Here is a 25,710-nt window from a genome sequence, read left to right on the forward strand (position 1 = left end):
CGGGAAGGGAAGGAGCGGCCGCGAGCCGCTGCGCCTGAGTGGGGAAAGTGCGGCAGAGGGGCGCGGGTGGGCCGGAGCTGGGGGGTATTCCCAGCTAAAAAGGTGCAAAAACAACAATGCAGAACGGCCGTGCGCCTTTGGAGATAGCAGCGCCAAAGCAAAAATAGACGCCTACGACACTCGGTATTCCCAGGCAGTCTCCCATCCAAGTACTAACCGAGCCCGACCCTGCTTAGCTTCCGAGATCAGACGAGATCGGGCGTTTCCAGGGTGGTATGGCCGTAGGCAATAGAGAAGGTTCTCCAGCTGGTTTTAAGGTATACGCTGCTATGTTTCAGTGACAGGCCTGTCTCCCTTCTTCTGCTCTGCAGCAACCACCCTCCTATTGCCACGTTTGCCGCCATCTTGGTCTACCCACATCTTACAAACTTCACCTGCCTTGGACAGCACAAGCAACTCTTTAAGCAGCAGTATGATAAGTGTACCTAATTTCACTTCCCTCAGCTTTCCCTTCAACACAGCTGCCAAATCCCCCAAAAGACTGTCCCTTCTCTAAACCCATTCCTATGTTTCAGCCACCCCAAACCCTCTGCAGGTTTCATGAGTGTGTGAGCACAACATATTGTCCAGCTGAGCAGGCATCTCCTTACCACAGAATCTATAAAGGCTGAAAAAGACCTCTACCATCACTGAGTCCAACCATCAGCCTATCACCACCACGACTGATAACCACATCCCTCAGTGCCACATCCACACGGTTCTTCCACATCTCCACGGACGGTGACTCCACCACTTCCCTGGGCAGCCTCTCCCACCACCTCACCACCACTTCCCAGAAGAAATGTTTCTCAACATCCAATTTCAACCTCCCCTGGCACAACCTGATGCCATTCTCTCCCATCTTATCACTGTTACCTGCGAGAAGAGGCTGTCCCCCACTTCACCACAACAGGTGGCTGTAGAGACCATACAGGTCTACCCTGAGCCTTCTCATCTCCAGACTGAACAATCCCTGTTCCATCACCTGCTCACTGAAAGACTTGTGCTCCAGGCCCTTGATAACTTTGTTGCCCTTCTGTATACATGCTCCAGGTCCTCGATGTTTGTCTTGTAGTGAGGGGCCCCAAACTGAGCACTCACCAGGGCTGAGTACAGAGGGACGATCACCTCCATGGTCCCACTGGTCACACTACTTTTGATATGACCCAGGATGCCGTTGGTCTTTCTGGCCTCCTGGGTACACTGCTGGCTCATGTTCAGCTGGCTGCCAACTAACGCCCCCAGATCCTTTCCTTCTGTGCAGCCTGCCAGCCACTTCGCACCTACTCCATCTTCATGCTAATGGTCACTTTCCCCATGCTCACACCTCCTGGAACACCTGCAAGCACACACAAGCTCTATCAGGCCCAGGGACATGCCCCAGTGCTTGAGGGGATGAGGAAGACCCTGTTGCTCTAACTGGGCAGAAAGGCCACACTGCCTACAACCACTTTCACCTCTCTCAGCCTGTATTCCTGCACAGAAGCACTAGCATCAGCGTACCACGATGCTGGTGGGACCAAACACAGATGGCCTTACACCTGTTAGCACCACGCAGCCAATTTCCATGTGGTATGTGAATCTTTATATGGAGGACAGGGAGATGAGAGGGAGGAGAGGGACAAGAGGGAATGGCCTTAAGTTGCACCAGGGGAGGTTTGCATTGGATATGAGGAAAAAATAATTCTCTGAAAGGGCAGTGAGGCGCTGGGACAGGCTGCCCAGGGAGGTGAATGGAGTCACTGTCCCTAAAGGTGTTCAAGAAACATGTGGATGTGGCAGTCAAGGACATAGTGGTGGTGGTGGCTTGATGGCTGGACTCGAAGATCTTAGCAGTCATTTCCAACCTTCACGATTCTGAGAAAAACAAAAAAGTCCTCGGGCAGACCGCCTTCAGAACACGCAGATTCCTAACAGCTTCCCATCTATGCGCCAACCGGCTCTAGCCCTGCTTAGCTTCCGAGACCGGGCTGTTCCTCCCTCCCACACACGGTCCCGCCCGGCCGCGCAGCCCCCCGCCCCCGGCCCGCCCCGCCCGGCCCCATCGCTGCGCTCCGTCTCTCCCCGCCACGGCGACGTGGTGCGGGCCGGGCCCGAGGCGCAGCGATGTGGCGGGCGCTGCTGGCGGCGCTTGTGGCGACGGCGATCGCGCAGTACGAGCGGTACAGCTTCCGCAGCTTCCCGCGGGACGAGCTGATGCCGCTGGAATCCGCCTACCGCTATGGCCTGGACCAGTACAGCACGGAGAACTGGCCCGAGAGCGTCAGCTACCTGGAGGTGAGCATGCGGCTGTACCGCCTGCTGCGCGACAGCGAGGCCTTCTGCCACCACAACTGCAGCTCCGCCGTGCCGCCCGCCGCCCCGCCGCCCGCCGATGGGGAGCTGGCCGAGCTGCGCCTGCTGGCCGGGGTGCTGCGGCGGGCGCAGTGCCTGCGGCGCTGCAAGCAGGGGCTGCCCGCCTTCCGCCAGGCCCAGCCCGGCCGCGAGCTGCTCGAGGAGTTCCAGCGCCGCGAGCCCTACAAGTACCTGCAGTTCGCCTACTTCAAGGTGAGGCCCGGCCCTGCCCCGCCCCGGCTTCCTCTCCACCTTCACGCCTGCCTCGTGTCACCGCTGTCACACGTCTGTGTGCCCACGTAGTGCTGCCCAGCTCCTTCCTCGTCGCTCATCCTGCTCAGCCCTGCATTAGTCTCCGGTTCTCATCAAGATCCGCTGGACTCTGCCTCCTTATCCTGATGCCATGCTGTTCCTACCCCCAGCCATCCCATCTTCCTACCTGCATTAATTTCTTATGACTTAGTTTAAAACCTACCTCAGACCTTTTCAGTCTCCACTGTGCTATTGCAAGCACTCATTTCTGCTTCCTCTTCTCCAGCATGTTCAGGTTTCTCACTTACTCCCTGCTGGACTCATTCTTTCAGTCAGAACAGCCCCCAGCATGTAGCTTGCATGGTGCCTGCACTGCTTTGGCATTGTTACATCCACAGGAAGGCATAAAGCAAAACTGTTGAAGGGTCGGAAGCACAAGGCTTATGAGGAATGGCTGAGTGAACTGGAATTGTTCAGTCTGGAGATGAGGAGGCTCAGGGTAGACCTGTATGGTCTCTACAACCACCTGAAAGCAGGTTGTGGTGAAGTGGGGGACAGCCTCTTCTCGCAGGTAACAGTGATAAGATGGGAGAGAATGGCATCAGGTTGTGCCAGGGGAGGTTGAAATTGGATGTTGAGAAACATTTCTTCTGGGAAGTGGTGGTGAGGTGGTGGGAGAGGCTGCCCAGGGAAGTGGTGGAGTCACCGTCCGTGGAGATGTGGAAGAACCGTGTGGATGTGGCACTGAGGGATGTGGTTATCAGTCGTGGTGGTGATGGGCTGATGTTGGACTTGGTGATGGTAGAGGTCTTTCCCAACCTTAATGATTCTATAGATTTTATAGAACTGGCTGCCAGAGTGTAGCACTAATGCCAGCCCTGGAATGACATTTGCCTTTTGCTCTTGGGCCAGCCAGGACTGGGAGCACCACTTCCACCACATTCACTCTTGTTTCTCTAGCTTCTTGTCATCCTCCTGACCAGGATCTATTTCACTATTCTATTTTTATTTTCCCCCTCCACATTTTCATTTTTTGTTCTCTAAACCAGGGCCCTCATTCCATTCACTCAGATTTGCAGTCACTTGCATTCTAAATAAATGCAGTATCTGTGAGGAAAGAAAACAAGCTGACATCTTTTGTTTGGATAGACTGCCATTTCTTTTAGGGATTTGGTCCTGGTGTAGCCCAGTATTCTTTATATGAGATTGTATGCTTGTGCATTCCTTCTGCGACCTTTGCTTAAAACATACACATCTTAGTAACTGTTGCTATGTCATATTTGTAGGAATTTCTTTCCCATATGGAAATTTAAAATTATTTTCACAAATTATATAAACCAAAGCAGGGAAACACATTCTCATAGAGCGCCAGTGAGCAGTATCCACACGCACCTAATATCACACAGCGCGCAGTGTCACACCAGCCTAGTTCTGAGCATGTGAAGCCACCCCAAAAGCTGTACAGAAGAACTTACCTTAGTGTGCATTAGTTTCTTCACATGGAGAGTAGAAGGTATCAAATGAGACATTTCTTTTGAATGGTAGGCACTGCTAACTCTCAAAGCCATATACAGATACCAAAATGACATGACCACAAATGTTTCCATTAATTGTCTTTCTTTATTTGTTCCCCCTGTAGTAGATACAAACGTGGCTATGATTGTACCACATCAGGAATGGTCCTGGAGCAAAAATCATTCCTACGTATTGTTTCTGATATGTGAATGATTTGAATGTGCCTTTAAGCTGTTTTCCAGCCCCACTTGCAGTAGGTTTGTGAACTGTAATTTGGTGTTTCTCTTGTCAGTGCTGTTGTTTATATTGTCTTTGTTTTTATACTGTAGTCCAGCTTTGAGCTTTCATCACTCACTTGGAGAGCTCTGAATGGGCCTTCTAAAAATACAAATTGCTGCCTGCAGAGGACTTCTTCCTAGCTGGTGGTTTTCTGAAGAAGGGAGTGTCACTTTTTTCCTTCTTCTTCCATAATATCACGTATAATACAGAAAGAAGGCATAAAGAAACACTCTGTGGATTTTTTTTAGAGTGAGCACGTATTTATTCAGGTGGGTTCAGGAGTGAAATTTTGCCACGTCTCAGACAATTCTGGGAGCAGATGTTCCTGTGCTGCTGTTTGCTCCTCTGGAGGGAGCTGCCTGGTAGCCACTGAGTTTACATAGGAACATGTTTCTACACAGCTTTCCTTTTTTCTCACTCGCTTTTTTTTAGCATGAAAGTTATAATCGCAAGTAAATCACATACCAGGCAAAAATGAGAGATTGGCCAGCTTCCCAGCAAATAGGGTTAAAGAGTTAAGCATGGGAGAACTCAGGCTTTTGATGAAAGTGCTTTCCCTGTGCATTCAGCAGTGTGTGGGCTGGCTAGAAGTGCATAGTTTGGGGACAGCAGGAAATGCAGCTGGCATGATCCCATTGCATTGGTACTTATAGCAGGACAGCAGTGAGAGCTCATCTTAGGGTCAAAGCATTTCTTTTGGTGTGACAGTCTCTCAGGTTTCCTCTGAAATGAAAGGCTGCCTTTTATGGGTGCAAATGGATGAGTGTGTGTGAATACATGCTTGTGATTCTTGCTCATGGTTTTATATATACACTGCTGTAAGCTATTTCAGATGTTTAATGCAACTCAGTAACACCTATGCTGGATGGACTGATCTGGATCTCAGCTTGCAAGAGAGAAGTGCTTAACATTTCACTAGTACTTAAGGCTTTTACTTTCACTGTTGCACTCTATACAGATACATATATATGATATGCATTTAGTAAAATATGTGTACATAAAATATTAAAAATACACATACAAATGTGTATGTAAATATGTATGAGTAATATATACTTCTGATACAGGGGTTAAATTTAGTTTAAAATCTGGTACAAAAATCATGTAGTACATTAGAACAGTTATTGAACAAGTACCTGCTGTTGGACTTGGTTTGTTTAACAGCACCAGGATGGTCTATTATCATAGCAATGTCTTGCATGCTGCTAGACAAATAGGCTACATAAACACCACAGAGAGGGGGTAAGCGGTGATTCAGTATCCATGCTTGGGCATTAGTAATTGCTGTGTGATTAATCCTACACATGAGTAGGAATATATTTTATGCTTTGTCAGCTTTATGAACAGAGAAGTGAGAAAGGCAAAAAGTGTTCTTTTTGACTTACAATCATTTATGCTATTTACAACAATAATAGACTTTAAAAAAAAAAATGAAATGTTCATAGTGGTGCAGCTAGTAGTAAACTGAGAAGTATTGTATCAGTTTCACTGTATGATTGTGTCTGCTGGGAACATGGTTTTAGCAGTGGTAAGCTTGGAGATATAGATCTTGCAGGAATCTGATACCCTTTTTCCCCAATTAACCGTTTCTTTCTCCTCTCCCTTCTCTCCCCTATTTCCACATTTAGGCTAATAACCTTCCAAAAGCTATTGCAGCAGCTCACACATTTCTTCTGAAGCATCCAGATGATGAAATGATGCAAAGAAATATGGCCTACTATAAGAGCATACCTGATGCTGAGGAGCACATTAAAGACTTGGAGACAAAGCCTTATGAGGTGTGTTTATTCCCATTACAGTCTCTTGGAACCTTCTGTTACTGCATGAGATTTGAAGATGTCATTTACTTATATGTTCTCATCTCCTACCTCTCCTTTTTATCTTACTAGATACCTCAGACATCTCTGTTCCTCTTTTTTAGTGCCAGCAATAATTCTCATGTCATTTGCTTTTCACTGTTCCATAAGTCACAGCAAATGATGTGGAGTAGCATACTCAAAAGCTACTACACGCAGACAGCTAATGGAAGTAAGCAAGTACATGGAGTTACTCAAATGCTGTGAGTGCTACAGAGGTACAGCTTAAAATTGTTTATTGATGTTAAGACTGCTGAAAAAAATCTCTATCTCAAAATATGCTCTTTGGAATCACACTCTTTTTCCAGCAGGCTTTTCCCATTTATCTGAAATGGAGCCACATACTCAACTATGTAGGAAATATCTGATAAAATCTGTTCATCATCTGTTTCATATTAACTGGATAGCAGCTTATCTAGTAATTCAAAAATGCTGAGACATCACTTACTGTATTTGAATTTACACACAGCTTTCCACAGGTCACTTACTGGTAGTTCATTCCTGCCGATTTTTCAGAATCTTTTTGTCAGGGCTGTGAGAGCATACAATGGTGACAACTGGAGAACATCCATCTCAGATATGGAACTGGCTCTTCCCGATTTCTTCAAAGCCTACGATGACTGTATAGCAGCCTGTGAAGGCTCCCGAGAGATTAAAGATTTTAAAGACTTCTATCTCTCCATTGCAGGTGAGTACTTAGGAAACAGTCAAGAAAGAAGTCATGAAAGTATATTCAGTTTCACCTATAGGATCAGCTACCTAAGTCCTCCTTCCTTAATTTGCAATGGGAATTACTCATGGTGCCCCCTGTTTAGTTTGAGCCAATATGAAGTTATTAGAGTCACTGAAAAGTGCTTGAATTGTGGTTTACTTTTCTGCTTAGTAACGTAAGTGATTGTTGTCAGAAAATTGAAACAAAGAATTCTTACATTAACTTGGAAATCAAGAGTGTCAGCATAACATACACATGTAAATAACAACTGTTCCATCCAGGTAGCAACTGCTAAGTAGACAGACCTCTTGACCATAATTTCAATATCGATTTATCTGTCTCTGATGCTCAGTGATTAGTCTTCAAAATCTGCTTTGTGATTTGTGTGCCACTGTTGTCATATTTATGAAAGAAATGTGCATCAAGTTTGTTATTTTTCATCTTTCCTTCAGTAAAAGGAAAGTTTCCTAGCAAATGAGATTTCTTAAGAGTATAGCTTAAAAAAAAATATTGCTTTTCAACGAAAAAGCAGTGCCTCTTCTTTTAAATGTCAGAATGGCACGTGCATATTTCCTGTGCACTTCTGTAATGAAAGAAGCTATTTCTCCAGTGCATTGAGCTGAGTGCTGCTGACAGTGTATGTGTGAAGAACACCTGCGTGCTTTGTAAAGAAATTTAAAGAAAGGGCAGCTCTGTGGTACCTCACAGTAGTGAATTAATATATAGCTTTATAGTTAATATGAAATAGCTACTGCAGGCTCTTCCTCAGGCATTGCTTCAGCAAAGGTGGCAAGTGCCTAGAACAGTAGATAAGGAGTGGAGGAAAATGAATAGATAGTGCTATAATCAATGAATATACAGATGTTACAATTATGAAATATAAGAGAGTTTGGCTAAGCAGGTTATTACACCAAAGAAAGAATAGATAAGAGTGCTTACCCTTGTCCTAGGCTCACTGTAAAACTCCAAAAGAGGGATCTCCAGAAAGAGACCCTTCCCCACTGGCAGTCAGCTCTTAAATGGGTCTAGGAGAGGTGCAGCCAGGCTCCACTGCTTCCAGCAGCACAGGAGAATTGCCTTCACCTGTGCTCCCAGGGCTCAGTGCTCACCTCAGGTGGTCAATCAGAGGTTCAGGCCATGATTCAGCAGTTCCCATACAACAGTAAATCATGAAACACTCCCATGGTTTGGATCACCTCCAAACCACTGTAAAGGATGTCTGTAACTCATTCACTCTGTCAGTGCTCATTTACAACTAGCACTTACTGTCAGTCCTCTTCCTCCATGGGAGGAAGAAAAAGACTGTTCCAGCAGTAGTGGTGAGACAGAAAGGTAGGAGTACTGCATGATGTCATCACAGGTGTGGGCAGTACATTTCAAATACTGTATTTATGTCCTGAAAATGGAATTCTTTGATGGAATGCTTTCTTGGAAGATATTTTCTTAAATCACAGAATCATATGGGTTGGAAGGGACCTCTAGAGATCATCAAGTCCAACCCCCCTGCCGAAACAGATTCCCTACACCAGGTCGCACAAGTAGGTGTCCAGGCGGGTCCTGAACATCTCCAGAGAAGGAGACTCCACAACCCCCCTGGGCAGCCTGTTCCAGTGCTCCGTCACCCTCACCATAAAGAAGTTCTTACGCACATTTGTGCGGAACTTCCTCTGATCCAGTTTCTGACCGTTTCCCCTTGTCCTGTCTTCACACTGCTGAAAACAGTCTGGCCTCGCCATTCTGCCTCCACACCTCAGATATTTATAAACCTGGATTAGGTCCCCTCTCAGTCTTCTTTTTTCAAGGCTAAACGGACCCAGCTCACTTAGCCTTTCTTCATAGGAGAGATGCTCCAGGCCCTTCACCATCTTTGTGGCCCTCCGCTGGACTCTTTCCAAGAGATCCCTGTCTTTTTTGTACTGGGGAGCCCAGAACTGGACACAGTACTCCAGATGAGGCCTTACCAGGGCAGAGTAGAGGGGGAGGATCACCTCCCTCGACCTGCTGGCCATGCTCTTTTTAATGCACCCCAGAATGCCATTGGCCTTTTTGGCCACAAGGGCATACTGCTGGCTCATGACCAGATACTGAAGATAAAATCAGTTCAAGTCCCACCCCATTGTACCTAGTTTTTCAGACTGGGAAAACATGTAACCTTAAACCTTTTTGGATTAAAGTTTTTCTGTAGTGCAGCATATCCATGTCTTTTAGACTAGGATAGCACATCATGTCTTTTAGAACATCCAAACATCTGGCATAAAATGCAGCTATCTTTAGAGGTTTATTTTGCAATCACCTGGTGGTGTCTCTCTCTGTGATACCACTGTACTAAGGCAGACCTTAATTATGCAGTAATTCAGTGTAATTACAAAGACTTTCAGAAATACCATTGCTCATTTCATAGTTTGGAAATAACGCTGTACTCCACAGTGCTTTGTATAAAACCTACCACCACAGACTGCCTGTAGGTGTCAGTGAAACCTAACTGCTTAGTTCTCTGGAACTGTAATTTTGATATCCTTGAAATGCTGATCCTACTGATTTTACCAGAAGGGCTGAATGCCAGCACTGGAGATGTACTTCAGTAATTCCAAGCAGCAAGCTTCAGATGCACAGGACTTAAACATTATAAGGCCAAATTTTGATGGGTAGCTACTGGGAAGGGTTATAACAGTGTGTTCTACTTATATCCTGTGTTGCTGTTTTCTTCCTTCTAGATCATTATATTGAAGTCCTTGCATGCAAAGTGCAGTGTGAAAGTAATCTGACACCCATTATAGGAGGCTTTGTTGTTGAGAAATTTGTGGCCACCATGTACCATTACTTACAGTTTGCGTATTATAAATGTAAGTAGTGATTTAATGGACTTAAATATTGGGATGATGTGGGAGAGCTTCCATTCCTTGTCTTTTTATGGTTTGGAAATCAATAGTGAGCTCCAGAATCTGCATTTTTGCCTGTGCTGGGGCTGTAAGTCTGAGATACTCCATATCTTTTTCTCAGTATATAATTGTAGACATGGGAGATGAGCATGATGAATCCTTGGCTCATAAAATTGTTCATGACAAAGTGAATTTCTATACACAGAGGTTGAATTCTGCCCAGGCAAGTCCCTTTGTTTTAAGATATTGCTTGTGACTGATCTCCACTTGAGTGCTGGAAAATTGAGACAGTTACAGAGCAAGTGTGATCTGACACATCACCACCCCTCATTCTATACAATACCTGCTGCCAGCATAGTTTACTTGCACTTTTCAGAATTTCATATAAACATTAAATGTTCACAATAAGTATTTTATGATAAATTATGTAATACACCAGCTCTTATGCCTTTATGAAGTGACTCATAATATCACATCTTAGGGTAAATAGTGTCAGCCACTTCCTATACACTAGAACGCATGCAGTGGCACTGATGCATTCTACACACATACGTAGAAATAAAAAAGAGGTGACCAAGCTTTTGGACCCAAATGGTTAAGCAGCTGAACTTCTAACAAGAACTTTATTCTTAAGTCATAGAATCACTCAGTTTGGAAAAGACCTTAAAGATCATCAAGTCCAACCACAACCTAACCATACTGCACAAACCTAACAACCCTGCACTAACTCATGTCTCTGAGCACCACATCCAAACAGTTTTTAAACACATCCAGGGATGGTGACTCAACCACCTCCCTGGGGAGCCTATTCCAGTGCTTAACAACCCTTTCTGTAAAGAAGTTTTTTCTGGTATCCAACCTAAACTTACCCTGGTGCAACTTGAGGCCATTTCCCCTTGACCTGTCACCTGTCACCAGTGAGAAGAGACCAGCCCTGCTCTCGCTGTAAGCAATCAGATATTGGAATAGAGTAATAAGGTCTCCCTTCAGCTTGCTTTTCCCCAGACTAAACAGCCCCAGTTCCTTCAGTAAGAAGAAAGATTGTGACCTCAAGGCAACACATTTAACATAGCAGTACTTACTGAATGAATACTAAATTCTCAATTTATTATTCAGAATTTCTTCCAGAGACAAACCTGCAGAGTATTTCATACCATTCTCTTTTTCCTAGTGGATTCTCATAGTCTCATTAAAATAGAGCACATGAGGCTACATGCATTTTAAAGAAAGAGGACCACATAACATACAGAAATTATAGTGTTCTGGTGCTCAGTGCTTGCACATTTTGATAAGTAAGTCATTCAATGAATTTTGTGGTTTCTTGAGGAACTTCCTGCACTGTTAAGAACATATTTAGCCCTTAGTGCTGCTCTTCCAGGCTCCAACACCAAGGGAAAGGCATAGCCAGCCATATACAGCCAAGCCATTAATGACTTTTGCATGTTTTTTGCCTACAAATATTGACGCTTCCATCTTTGTCAATCCAAGTAAAATGAAGTGGATTTTTTTTTTATTTGTTTATTTGTTTCTTTAAGAAGTCCCACAGTAGGCATCTCCAAGATGTGGGTTGATGCCTCACTGGTTCTGTAGCTGGGAGAGACATTTAGTTAGGATTATCTTAGAAAACTATCATGAGAAAGTAACGCCATAGGAAAACTATCTTCTGTGTTAATGGTAAGTTATCCCCATTTTCCCTACAAAGAAGAAGGTAGTTCTTAGGAAAGCCAAGTAACTTGGATTGCTCTTGTTCATGACCTGACTCCTGTAGCTATAAGCTTCTGTCAGGTAAGTCTCCATTTCTGAATCATGACCTTACCTGTTTCAGAACATAAAAATAGCATATTCTGCCTCGGAAACTTTTTTTTTTTTAATGTATGTTTAATGCAGATGGTGGAAAGGTGGCAATATGTTTTTGTTTATTTACTTTTTGTGGATTTGCTTCTCTGTCTATTAGTGAATGACATGAAGAACGCAGCCTCTTGTGCTGCTAGTTACCTTCTATTTGACCAGAAAGATGAAGTAATGAAACAGAACATGGTCTATTATCAATACCACAAAGACAAATGGGGACTTCAAGAAGAGGATTTTCAGCCCAGATCAGTAAGTGAATTATTTAAAACAATATACAAACATTCAATGATTATGCTCTGGCTTTGGAAAAGAACTCTAAAAATGGATTTCTGCACTGTTTTTTAAATTTCCATGTCCAGGATTCTCTGTTAATATTTAGAGATGTCTTGTATTCCAGCAGCCTGGACTGTGATGATCAAATCAGATTTTCTTTCATTTCTTGGTACCAGGATTTATGTCATGCAGCTGAATTAGCTGCTTTATGACACTTGTCTGACTCTTTAGGCATTAGTGGTATACACTGTATAAGAAGTCAGTCATTAGTAATGCACACTCCACAAATTTAGTGCCTTTTCTTCTTCTTAGGGCATGACTTCCCCATGTAAGAGTCATTTAAGTTATCCAAGCTGAATCAACAGCAGGCACCCTTTAGGCTGATGTTCAAGTTGTCCTTCCCGTATTGCTCCTTCAGACATCTCAGTCACTGAGACCAGTGCTGGCCCGAAGGCACATCCCTCAATTCTTAGTGTGGCATTAAGCTCATATACCTGTGCAGTGCTTAGGTGACTTGCTTTATCTGTAGCAACACTGCAGAGCAATTCATACGCGTACCTTATAAGTTATAATAATTTGATAATGAATATAATAATTAATGAAATCATTTGATAATGCTTTCCTTCCTCTCAGGCCAGCCAGCTCAAGTAAAAAATACCACTCCATTTGTTAAGCATTTTTTGTTTGTGGGCAGCTATCAGGTTATGTGCAACACACCTTATTCTCATGCTGGAAACCAAGGCTGTGCTGCAAGACCAGCAGAAACATAATACAGAGAAAATGCATTTGGTTCTTTCAGGCAGCAGCTGTGAGTCTGAGTTCACGCAGGAAAGAGACCATTCTTCTGCTGCTGTTGTTGGGAACAAAACTCTGCTTTGTAACCATACTGGAGACAATATTTGACGTTGGTGGGAGTGAGGGGTAGCAGCAGTTTAAAACTGCAGACCACAAACAGATTTGGCGTCCATGTGCAGAAAGGACAGAACAAGGGCCCTACACATTAACTGTGAATGTTTCATTGATAACTTCTCAGGAGTTGGGGCTACAGATAATTTAATTTTTAAATATTAAATATCAAATGTATACAGCTGTATTTTCTTGTACTTTGATCTGTCTTGCTATGAAAAGAAGTTGCTTGCTGTCCTAATCACTTGCCATGAAAACCATAATGTCTCAGGTTTATTTCCACAAAGTGATAGCAGAGTGACAGCAGCATTTAACTCTGAGCTTCAGATGTCCTCGTGGAAGGGAAAATCTCCTGTTTTCCTCCCTGAAAAGAATTAAATGGAATAGTCAAATTATATTACTGGCAGTATTCACAGTTCTGACAGTGACAGCTACCCTGTGCTGTCCAGGCAAACACCTGGGGAACTGAGGGACAGGTAGGTAGATGACCGTACAGAATTTCCCACTCCCAGACGGGCTGGGGTGGTGAGTCATTACAATGCAAAATACCTCAGTGTCTCTTTTTCCCAGAACTGCCTGCTGCCTTATGCCAGCGCATAAGGAGATGGAAGCTTTCTCATATCCAAAGCCCACTGGAATGCAGGCACAGGCTGCTTGCTGCTTGGCTCTGGCAGTCTCATTCCTTATTCTCAGACTCGCCAATGCTTTGAAACATGAGAAACAGGAGAGTGCTTTGTTCTTCTCACACCGGTGGAGCTTATGCTTAGTAGGATCCGCAGAAGACATTGGATATGCTGTATGCTGTTCTGCTGTTTCCTTTCTCAAACATTTTAAATCCTCCGAGACTTGCCTTCTGCTAAATCTGGGTTTAGCTTCACTTGAATAGTTTTAGATGACATGTGATGACACTCCTCTGTCTTACTACCCTCAAGTGACATAGCAATTTAATATTTTTTTTTTCTGTAGGATGCAGTTAGATATCACAACATAACCACACTCCAGCTGGAAATGTATGAATTTGCAAAGGAACATCTAATGGATGATGATGAGGTGAGTTTTCTAGACAGAAAATCGTGATTTGAAAAAGCCAAACCTGAAAAACAGTAATCACATTAAAATGATAAGTAATTAGAAATCCAGGTTTTCTGTACTGTGGAGAAGCGTTCTGGTAATTGTGACCAATTTATCATAAATTTGTCTTTTGTGAATGAATACAGGAAACAAACCCAAAGAGCAGTAGACCACTCACATCACATTTTAAAACAAGGCTAATTATAATGCACTCAGCCCCAAAAGAAAATTAATTTTGCAAGCTGTAACACCAGGGGGCAGAGAAGTTGTATATGTATTTAAACCAAACATTTCTCTTTTTCTTTCTGAAACATTGTTTAAGTTACATTTTAAAATCCTCATAGTTTTGTCCAGAATCCCTACCTAAACTATCATTTTATCACAGGGAAGTCCCGTTACCCCTTACTTTCTTTTTCACAGTAACATTTTGGTTACCCAGTCTTGCATCTGAAATGGTTGGAAGTTATGGCCAAGTAACATATAATGACTAATATTAGGCTTGAAATTTGTAAAGTGATTTTCTTGTGTGGAAAAAGTAGTTAAATTGTTGAAAGATCTTTTCTTTGTCTCCATCAGTTGAAGCTCAAGTATGTCACGAATTTGAGTTGCATTTTGTTTTGTTTTCAGTACCTTTCATTTTAAAGGTTTAAAAAATGTTTAAATGATGAAATACTTCATTGCTGGCATTGTCAAAGCACTGTGTTCAGTCATGGCACAGGGCAGTATACTTGTGAACAATGCTACAGTGTTTTTTAGTTACAACCAAAAAGAAAAGAAACAGTTTATGTTATAAAATTTTATCATGTTTTCACTTTTTATTTTATCCAGCACATAGGCAGAGATAATATTTCATAGGGGAGAAGTAATAATATGTCTATACTGCCTTCAGTATGCTGGTGACCTGAAAACAACTCTTTATGTAGAATTCCATTACAAGGTTATGAGATGATAGGAAGACTGCTAAGTCTTTCCATTGTAATAAATGTCTCTGAAGGACAGTTTAATATTCTCATTATATGGTTAAGCTTAGATGAGAACTAGTCTATATGGGTTTCCAATCAGGGTGTGTAAATGCTTGAGTGCTTTTTTATATTCCCTTGTTGTTTTGGGCAAACACTCTGCTTTGTTCATAATGTTTTCTTACGTTAGACAGAAACTTCATTTGTAATTTTTTCCTTCTTTCACATCTGCTGCTCCAAAACAAAGGGATGAGTAATTAAGGAAGGAGGAATGCGGTCTATTTTGAAGACTTCCCCTGTATGTTGTTAGAAGAGGGAATTATAAACACAGTCTTCAATCTCAAGCATTTAATACAAGGAAAAAAAAAAAAACAAAATGTTTGTTGGCTTTAGTTCCTGTAGTCCATTTCATGAGGGCAATAATAAATGACCTTGCAGTCTACAGAAGGGCTGTACGGTGGAAACATCAAACTTCTGGGGAAGTATCATTACCCTGGGCTACGTTTGGGTTAAACAACCAAAATTAGTGGGCCTGGCCATGCCACCTACATCCCTACCTCACACTCTTCATATTAGAAAAATTATCATTTTCATTTCCTGGAGAAAAGCTAAAGGGCTTCTGTGCTCTCCCTTAACAGGACTGAAGAACCTAGGAGAGATGGAGGCTGTCCATGCCTCTGGCTTGGCTCTGGATTTTGGTAGTGAACTCATAAATCCCTGGCTACCAGAGCTTCTTCTTGGCTGCAGGAGCCTTCCAGGGAGTCCAGACAGAGCAGGAATAGCGCAGAGATAAAATCGCTACCTTGTAGTTTTTGCTATATGGGCAGGACATGGTAGTATAAATGGAATATTTTTTAATATTTCTACTGGCACAGATAGAAAAGTTTATTCCATGGGAATGCGGAAAACTGATTAAAAACTCAGATAAAGTGTTACAGTAAAAGCTTTATTAAAAATTGTCAAGGAGGGAGGCAACCTCTGTTTCGAGTGGACGCAGTTCTTTTAAACCACTTGATCCATAGAGTGTGCCTTTTGTGAGGTTCTGTGCTCCATCTTTGCTGTCCGTGGGCTCTGTGTTGCTGGTGGGCCAACAAACCTATAAAATAATCAAAGGCAAAAAACGTTCTCTTTCTTTGAGTGAAGCTAAAGGATCTCTTTATGTTGTATCTTATGTATGTATTCTCAAATGGAGAATCTTACTTTATTCAAACTTTACAGTGCTCCTATATTTCAGATCATTTGTGGGTCTTTTTAAATCCCATTAGCAAAGCAAGGGAGAACTTGTTGCTTCTTCCAATAATACATGGCAGTAATGACAGAGGCTGGAACGTAGTAATGATTTTTGCATATGATGCCACAAGAAATACAGTTCACGTTACTTTATTAATGTTTTTCCACAAGGAAATGAAAAACTTTAGTTCAAACACTGAGCACAGTAGAGGTGACAGAGAACATTAGCACCAACAAATAAGTTTTTCTTAAAAGTAATTATTAAATATCCTTAAAGAGTTTTCCACAGTGAAGCTAACAGAGCATTACAGTGTTGTCCTCTTAGTTGCCCGTGGATAATCAAGCTTCTTGATTTCTGCTCAGCTGTCTAACACATCAAAACTCTGATAGTTTTAACCCCCAGTACTGCACAGATGTAAATAACAAAATGAAATGCCATTAAGAGCCAGATATTCAGCTAGTGCAGATATAACTTCAACATTACACTAATTACAGGAGACAAGTTTCTGGCGCATAAATTCAGTGTTCTTGAGGACTTGTTTTTTTTTTTCAGGGATAGCTACTTAGCTATTCAAAATTACATAGGAACCACAAATATTTGGTTGAGATGATCCAATAGTGTCATTTTTCTTTCAGTACATAATCAGTAGGTGAAAAACTTTTGGCAGCCTTGGTCCAATTGTTGTGTTTTTTTTCTTTCTTTCTTTTTGGCATCCTGCTCTTCTTCATTGTTGATCATGTGCCCTTCCATTTGTACAACAGCTGAGACTTAGATGCTCCATGCCTAAGTATGATGTAAAGGAGTGTGAGTTGAACTAATGAGTGGTGGAAAGATATGGAATAGCATCAAGGCAGGAGCGCCCAGTAGACTACTGGTTGCAAATTATCTGAATTCAGCCTATTTTTCTGTTCAGAAATCACTAACAACATATTTTTTGCTTTATTAACTCTAAGGCTCTGTATGCATAAGAAGGTGGCAAAAAGAACATAAGCCGAGTTTAGAAACAAAGCCACTAGAAGACTTTTGTTTCCAGTGCAGTGGGAGCAGGATTTTTTAGTTGCTTTGAAATTGAACTGACTCATGTTTTATAGGCATAACAAAAATGTTAAGAGGAAAGCACACTTATTAAAGTACTGTAAAATATTGTAACCACTGCAGTGTACTACAATCTCCTACAGTATATGGGGAGAAAACAATTTATGTTCAGAATATGCAATAAAAAAATGAAATGGAAAAATATTTGAAAAAAGCAGTTAACACGGATACAGGGAATAACTAAGCTCTTTTAAAATAAAAAAAAATCACTAAAAGCATATGACAGTGGGTCAAACTGTTGACTGAGCATCTGAAATATAAACAAGTGAAGAGCCAAATTATTTTTCTGCGCAAATAATTGAGGGTTTTTTTTTCCTGCTAGAATGCAAGGAATGTCAGGTCTGGCCTTTAGTGCTCATAGAGAACCTGGAAAGTGGTTACACTGAACTCTCATGTTTTAACTGAAGGTTAGATCAAGGAACTTCTTGATTGAAGGCTGAATAAACCTTTCAGACACCACAGCTGAGCCACTTATTGACACGTGCATTACTGTTATCCTGAAATAATGCTCCCTCCAAAATATCAAGAGTTGGTTGGTTACATGCTATGAGTTTGCAGCATCCCTCAGGCCTGCACAGCACATCTTCCACAGTCAACCATATCAAACCTTTGTCTGCCCTCGTGCAAAATAGCTAATTGTCCTTGAAGATTTAAGAAAAATGGACAAAATCTGCTGGTTTTTTTTGAATCTAACTGTGTTGCTGTTCTCATTAATTACTCAAATTAGTTAGGGATTTTTGGGATACTTACTCCTGACTTCCAGGGCAGCCCCTGGCCTCTTGTCACAGAGGCCACCCCTGAAACTTTCCCACTACCAAAACATAGACACCTACACCTGATACATAAGAGAATCAAATTTGTTAGTCTCACTAGCAAGTTTTCAGTGATTATTATTTTCCAACTTTTGCCAAATCCAATTCTTTTTTTTTTTTTTTTTTTTTGCTGGGAAAGACACTCAGGGGACATTTTGTTTTGTCGGATAAGTATTTTCCTTTTAGGCCATAGATTATAAGAAACAAAGATCTAGGCAATTCTTCTTTCTCTGTGTATTGTCTCTTGAGTCTCAGTTTCTTAGATTGGTGAGAATAAAGGCTTTTCCTTACTCATTCACTCATACCAGTCAGCCTTGAGTTTATGTCCATAACAATATTTTTCTGTAAATCTTAATTCATTCTAGAAACTATTATGTTAATATTCTGTTACTTCCCTAAGGAACAGGCTATTGCACTGCACTGCATATGGAATCCCTATACAAAATGCCATCAGCTAATCTGCGTGGAAAGTGTGGGTTGTCACATGAAAAGCTATTTTTCCCAGAACTTTTCCAGTCCACACTGAGAAAGGACAGAACAGATTGTATTTAGAGGCAAGGACCTATGAATGATTAATATTTGCTATGCAGAAGGCAATGCTTACTTAGTCTTGGCAACCAAGGGCAAAGCATCTGGGCCTGTCAGTGAGCAGTACAGACACTGGTACAAAAACTGGTTGCTTCTGTTTTTAAATGCAGCTGGCAAAAGAAAAGTTGGTGCTTGACCACCATTCTCAATTGGACTATAACTGAGCCATGTATTGGGAGCTTTTCCTCTGTGCTGTTTATTTTAATAGCTGGCAAGTAATCTCCAAAATACAGATGTTTCTTCTAAAAGGTTGTGTTTTTTGCGTGTGAGTGCAGCACTTAATATTGCCTAAGAAAGGGTCAGTAACAATCCCTGGCCCAAATGCATGCCTTGGTCTTGGACACTCAGCTTGTGGTAGCAAGTGAGGAGTTCTGCATTTTTCCTCCTTTTTAGGACTCACTTTTTCAAATGCTCTAGCTTTTCTTAGAATAGCCAGTGTACCAGTCTTGGTAGCCTGGGTTAGCTTGTATAGCATTAACCAAGAATTCTTTTCTAAAACTATTATTTATTATTATCTACCTATTCATTTACCCGCTGTAAGACCTTGAATTACAGTAGTGCAAAATCTGTTCTTTCTGTTTGAGCCTCTGTCCAGTTGTTACTCTAAGCCAAGGGTACTCAATCTGCATATCTAACAGCTAACTGGGGGCTCCAGTTGATCAGCTTGTCTGATTCTTCTCACCACTCACACCTGTCTGGGAACATTCCACTGCTGCTACTCAGTATCCTCCCATATTTCAGGCTATACCTGTCCATCTTTTCCCATGCATTCCTCTTGTCATTCCCACTTTGCTGATAGACCCTGGTTGGAGAGAGGGAAGAGGTTTGTCATACAGGTTGGTAGCTCATGTGCTGACAGAGTCGCAGCCCCGCAGCAGATACTTTTGGCCATCAGATCAAACCAAGAGGCAGGGACTGGACGAAGGGGCAACTCGCAATAAAGGTGTGCTTCTCAGGAGTGGACTAAGCAGTCTGCTTGTGTGATCTCCAGTGATCAACTAAGTACTTAGCAGCAAAATCTGCCCTTCCCCAAGCTCAATCAGAATTTACATATTGATCTACTAGCTACCAGCCAGACAGCTACATCACGCTGTGGGCAGAACCTTGATTTACATCAGCACTGTCTGAGCAGTACGTTTACATAACCTGTATTACAGCTGGATGGCTGGTGTTCCCTGTAGTAGTTGTCAGCAGGAAGAATTATAGTTTTGCAGCCATCTTCACACGTAGAACTTGTTGCGATTCTTATTTAGGTAGGTAGGAAGAAAAAGTCTGTCATGCTGAATGCTTAAATCATACCAGGGAATCATTTTCTGATTCCAGGTCTGAAAGCTAAGGTGAAGTTATCAGATACAAGTAGGCAGGAGGCTTTTCTTAGAACCCCAGAATCATAGAACGGCTTGGGTTGAAAGGGACCTCAAGGACCATCAGGTTCCAACCCCTCTGCCACAGGCAGTGCTGCCAACCTCTAGATCAAGTACTAGATCAGATTGCCCAGATCCCCATCTAGCCTGGCATTAAATACCTCCAGTGACGAGCATCCACAATCTCTCTGGGCACCTCACTGTTCTCTCAGCAAAGAACTCCCCCCTGACATCTAATCTAGATCTCCCTTCCTTTAGTTTAACACCGTTCCCCTTTGTCCTCTCACTATCCACCCTTGTAAAAAGTTGATTTCCCTCATGTTTTATAAGCTCCCTTTAAATATTGCAATGAGGTCTTCCCACAGCCTTCTCTCATCCAGGTTGAGCAAGCCCAGTTCCTTCAGCCTGTCTTCATAGGAGAGGTGCTGCAGCCCTTGGATCGTCTTCATGGCCCTGCTCTGGACCCTCTCCTAAAGCTCCACGTCCTTCCTGTGTAGGGGGCCCCAGACCTGGATGCAGTATTCCAAATGGGGCCTCACAGGGGCAGAATAGAAGGAGACAGTCACCTCCACACCCTGCTGGCCTCTCCTCTTCTGATGGAACCCGGGATACCATTGAGCTTTTCTCCCGGAATTAACATCTAGGAAGTATTTACTGACATCAGACATGCAAAATGCTTGATGCAGTGTCAAGAGAGTGCTAATGGAGCAAAAACAGTGATAAAGCTGGTCGTAGCTGTTAGTGTGACAACATGATAAACTCTTCTGATGTAGTATTATCACCTTTCACCAGGATGCCAACTACAGTATGTTCAATGTCTGGATGTTTTACATTCTTACTGTGAAGTGTAGGCAAAAATATTTCAACTACACTTTTTGTCTTTAACTGTGATAGTGATTATTCAGCTTTTTAAAAATAATCAACATCCAGGCAATTATTAAATTGCATTACAGCATATTTTCTGGATATTTCTTGCTTAAGCAACTATTTTCACCTTCTAGCTATGTTTCAAATTCTTTTACTCCCCAGAAATTCTCATTAGACCAGAAATGACTTATCACACCCTCTTTTAAAGATGACTTTCATACTCTGGAGATTTCAGGCAAGTTTATTTCAAATACTGTTGTGTTGCTTTTTTTTTTTTTTTTAAACATCCTTTCACATTTAAAACTTCAGGCTCTTGCAAATTTCTTGGTTTGAAAACATGCCTGAAGAAAAAAAAAATTAGATGTCTGGATAGAATCATAAAATGGTTTGGATTAGAAAAAACCTTAAAGACCATCTAATTCTGACTCCTCTCCAACTAGAATGGGCTGTCCAAAACCCCATCCAGTGTGGCCTTGAACATCTCCAGAGATGCAGCATCAGCAGCTTCTCTGGGCAGCCCATGCCAGTGCCTCACCACTCTCTGAGTTAAGAATTTATTCCTAACGTCTAATCTAAATCTACTCTTTAATTTAAAACTGTTTCCCCTTGTCTTACCATTACAACCCCATTAAAGAGCCTATCCTGATGTTTCTTGGAGATTCCCTTTATGCACTGAAAGACTGCAGACGGTCTCCACAGGAGCCTTCTCTTGACTAGGTGATACAAGCTCCTGTGTCTTCTGGAATATCCCACCTTACAGATGAATGTGACAATATCTCAAATTGAATTACGTTCACATATAACTGAGTTACTGAAGTCACAGTATTGAAATCTCCACGTCTTCCTTATACTTTATTCTAGATCATACAGTCAGATGTTTACTCCCTTCACCCTATCTCTCAGGCTTTTTGAGATTTGTCTTTGCAGATAGACTGAAAAAAGAATTCATTTTTAGTATGTTATTCTTTTATTAAATGGTGATTCTGAGGTGTAAGAGAATCAGTCTAAACTAGATTTGAGAGCCCTGTAGGAGATACGTGCATTCCTAATCTGGTAACTCAGTTTATAGTTGATGGGGGCTGCATCTGTAATCCTTCAAGAGGCACCTAAATGTTTATGCCTGCTATTTTAGAAGTCACGCCAGAAAACTTGTCCTTAAGTTCTCTGAACCTTTGTTTCAAAGGCTTACATAGTGACTATTGGACCATCTGGCTATTTTCTTCATATGCATTTGTGAAGTGGTGTTAAGTTCCTCATGTGATTGGGCTCCTTAGGCAATCAAAATACTTCTAACAAAAGAAAACGTGCAGAAATGTTGAATTCCTGTTTTCCAGTCGCCAGACTTCCTGCAATCAGGAAAACAAGCAGAGAATATGAAAGTTCTGGCATTTTTTCTTGTGTTTTTGTTGAACTGGAAATTTAGATGTTTTGAATAAATTCAAAGCAAAATAAATTGCCATCCTTCAGGACTTTCTAAAACCACAGTTGTGAAAACTCAACAGTCTTTTGAGATGGAACTGTGAAATGGGGAACAAAAGCAGCAGTTACTTAAGCTGGCTTTCCTCTCACTTTTTGTTGTTGTTTGTTTGCTTGGTTCTAATTATTTCTCTCCTTGCTAGTCACATCTGAAAAATGTGATGTTAGTATTTTTAACCACCATGTCCATAATGCAATTGTTCTGTAGTCAAAATACAGAATTTCTCTATTTCTTCCTGTTATTTTCACTGTCCTCAAACAGAATGCTCTTCCCTTATCACAAAAGGAAACAGTGAACTTTTGAGTCTGAAACTGCACGTATCTGGAAGGTGTTGTCCTGCTAAAGAATACCTTCCAAGATAAAAATGTGCTTAAAATTTAATTAAGGTTACAAATTACTGTTTGCAGCCTTCATTAACCAGACTCTGAAACCTGGTAGAGTTGACAAAATCTTAGACTTGATTGGTGAAGGGGGTATGAAAGTGAGCATCCAAGCAAGGGTGACTTTCTTTCAACACAACTGTTTTAAATTCTGATTATTTTTTTTTTTTTAATCTGAGAGTAAGGGTTGATCAGACTTCTTAATTTTTTGTTCCTATCAGAAAGTTGCTACTTGTTCTGGAAAAAGGCTAAATTACATGCTGTAACCTTTTTAAAAGGCATAGGATTATGTCAAGAAAGGATGGACTGGATTTTTTTTTAAACCATAATTTAAATTACAACATTTTAACACGGCACTGTAGTTGTTAGAATAAAAGATTGGAAATTCAGAGCTGAGCATTTATGTCTCTCTTACAGCCCAGTATTAGAGTTGTATCAAAAAGTGAAAATACCTACAAGCTGAGGCATCGACGTGCCTGAACTGTGCATGGAGGGGAAATAGGAAAGCACTGGTATTTCTGAGGGTGCAGGCAGATGAGCTGCTGCAGTCAGTTGTGTTGTCTGAGATGCTGCTGCACATTTACAGTTAGCTCTTTCAGCCAGTGCTCCAAGGTGTGACCTTGGGCTACAAGTTGCAGCTCAGATACTGTAGCTTGGTTGGCAAAGCAGTAAATTCCAGCTGAGGGGACAGTATCATCTCAAGGTACTTTGGTTAACCACTGGAAGACAAATCTGTGGTATATAACTATGCCAAAGCATAGTTATATTTATATACCACAAAGAAAGTAAGTTTGTTACGTTGTGTTGGTACGGTGTATCAGAAGGTTGGAAGTTGTAAGTACAATGGAACTGAATTTAAAAGCAGATTATTTGTTTCTAATATAGAGAACCATAGATACTAGAATGTTTTCGCTGCTCTGAAGTAAAATGTGAATATTCACAGGTGAAAATGGAGAAAGTGTATTTTGAAGGGTGTACCAAAGAACATTAACTGCTAGAGGAGAGAGATGCAAAGTCATAATTACAGTTCACAAAACATTTCTGCTTTGAATTTTGAAGCTTCAATTTTTTATGGTATTTCAACATTTTTAAAATTTCTACTTTTTTATCCTTTAAATCCCTAATTAACAGGTGCTTTAAACATTTATATATGTCTACTTTCTAAATTTGAGGATTTCATTGTCCATTTAAATACCTGAAAAAGTACAAGATTTAATGTGGAGTGTGGCATTTTCTTCTTTTAATGTCTGTATGTCCTTGCAAGTAAGTGAATACATGTGGTTTACCCGTTTGGACCATTTGTTTGCATTTTATAGGCTTGTTGTGCTAGTCTGTATATGAAAGTGCTAAAAACAGTTATGTGACACCAGTTATTACAGTTTGTTTTAATGGTAAACACTACTCATTTTGGAGTACACAGTTAACCTATTTCTTAATTTTAATCTTTTCTAGGGTGAAGTGGTGGAATTCCTTGATGAGTTGTTAGAAATGGAGGAAAAGAATGAATCCTGATGGGTGAGATCACCATGAAGTATTCTACGAAAGTGAACACTCACCATTGTGCCTTATTATTGTTTTTGGTCACCTGTAGTTCCAGATAGATATACCTCAAAACTGTTCCTTTATGCTCCAAAACACATCACATCTACCCCTCAAAGATCACTTCTGTGCTGCACTGACTCTTTCATGAGCATGGGTTTTCACTGTGCCTTTACAGAATTGGTGCTTATGAGTTTTCCTCCCAAACTTTCTTTTCTTTACACAAACACGACAAAACTGACAATTCTTATTTTCTGGATTGACACTAAGATTTCTTGTTTCAGTGCTGTGCCATATGTTTTAACAGTGCAGATAAATTTGGAAGAACTTCTGTCAGATCTTGAACCAGGGAATGATGTAACAGTTCTTCTACACTTTCTAAGCTTGTAATTGTATTATTTATATATGACTGTGATGATTAATAAAGTGATACTGAATCCCAGTGCATCTCACAGATGTGAAGGTAACAAACAAGGACTTTAAATAGCTTGAAAGGATTAATGAACTCACCACAACTGGTGAGCTTCTAAAAATTGCTTTAAGAATTCTATAAACTTTTTGATCTTTTTTAAAACTGAATGAAATTCCATGTGAAAGTAAGGTCACTTAGAATTGAATAATAAATAATCCCTACTTCCTGCCAATCTTTCTCTTGAAAGAAGTTGTGGTTCCTGTGGAAGTGGGGCCAATCTTGTGTAAGGTAATTGTAAATTATGTATTTAGTATTCTCTTTTGAAGAAGAAGGTTTGCATGGATTTTTTGTTTATTCTGCTGGGACAGTTTTCATTCAAAAATAAGTACACGTGGAGACCGAGTCAATTTTAGGTGTACTCCTGACATTTTTATTAACTACATGATGGTACTTTGCAGAAGTACTTTTAGGCCCCAGAGATATGTTGAAGATAAATAGTGAGTTATTGCACAAGAGTACTGAAGAACAGAAATCTCACTGACCTCAAAGGATCCAGGATTTTATCTTTTACATTTGTCTTATTTTTAATTAAGAAGTCCTACAAGTTGTTTCAACCTACTTTACATCAAGAGGAGGTGGACATTCATTGCCTCTATGGCTAAATCCAAATTCAGTTGAATGAACATGAATTGCAAAAAGAGCATCTGCTTTATGCTTTTGAAAAGGTAAGCATGAACTGTCTTGCTGAGCTGTTGCTTCTGTAGCTTACATATGGTGCATAAGCATAGTGTCTGCTCTGCTGAGCATTTACAGAGAGCAAGAAGGAAAATCCACAGGATCAGGTTAAGGTGTCCTCTAGCCTGTGACAGCAGTAATAGAATCATAGAATGCTTTGGATTGGAAGGGATTATAAAGACCATCTCGTTTCAATCTCCCTGTCACGGCTGGGGAAACATTCCACTAGATCAGGTTGCCCAAAGCCCATCCAATGTGGCCTTGAACACCTCCAGAAAGGGGCA

General features: G+C 41.3%; 1 protein-coding gene and 1 non-coding gene across 2 annotated transcripts; one reads left to right on the forward strand and one right to left on the reverse strand.

Annotated features, from left to right (window-relative positions):
* Nucleotides 1–168: 168 nt before the first annotated feature.
* On the reverse strand, nt 169–287 carry LOC116216775 (5S ribosomal RNA). The gene has a single exon (XR_004160227.1). It is a non-coding gene; the product is annotated as a 5S ribosomal RNA (ribosomal RNA).
* A 1,752-nt stretch (nt 288–2,039) lies between these two features.
* On the forward strand, nt 2,040–24,721 carry CRTAP (cartilage associated protein). The gene is made up of 7 exons (XM_010713087.4): nt 2,040–2,586; nt 6,048–6,197; nt 6,792–6,963; nt 9,702–9,830; nt 11,821–11,966; nt 13,863–13,946; nt 24,193–24,721. Exons 1-7 carry the CDS (start codon nt 2,146–2,148, stop codon nt 24,250–24,252), a joined length of 1,182 nt encoding a protein of 393 aa, XP_010711389.2. The 5' UTR covers nt 2,040–2,145; the 3' UTR covers nt 24,253–24,721.
* Nucleotides 24,722–25,710: the final 989 nt, after the last annotated feature.

The sequence above is a fragment of the Meleagris gallopavo genome, chromosome 6 (assembly GCF_905368555.1).
Source record: "Meleagris gallopavo chromosome 6, MGAL_WU_HG_1.1, whole genome shotgun sequence".
NCBI lineage: Eukaryota > Metazoa > Chordata > Aves > Galliformes > Phasianidae > Meleagris > Meleagris gallopavo.

Bases quoted from the DNA above. Each gene is read 5' to 3' on its own strand.
- CRTAP (XM_010713087.4), top strand. From the start codon at position 2,146: ATGTGGCGGGCGCTGCTGGCGGCGCTTGTGGCGACGGCGATCGCGCAG. The intron at 2,587-6,047 runs GTGAGGCCCGGC...TTCCACATTTAG, and splicing joins TGCAGTTCGCCTACTTCAAG to GCTAATAACCTTCCAAAAGC. The intron at 11,967-13,862 runs GTAAGTGAATTA...TTTTTTCTGTAG, and splicing joins AGGATTTTCAGCCCAGATCA to GATGCAGTTAGATATCACAA.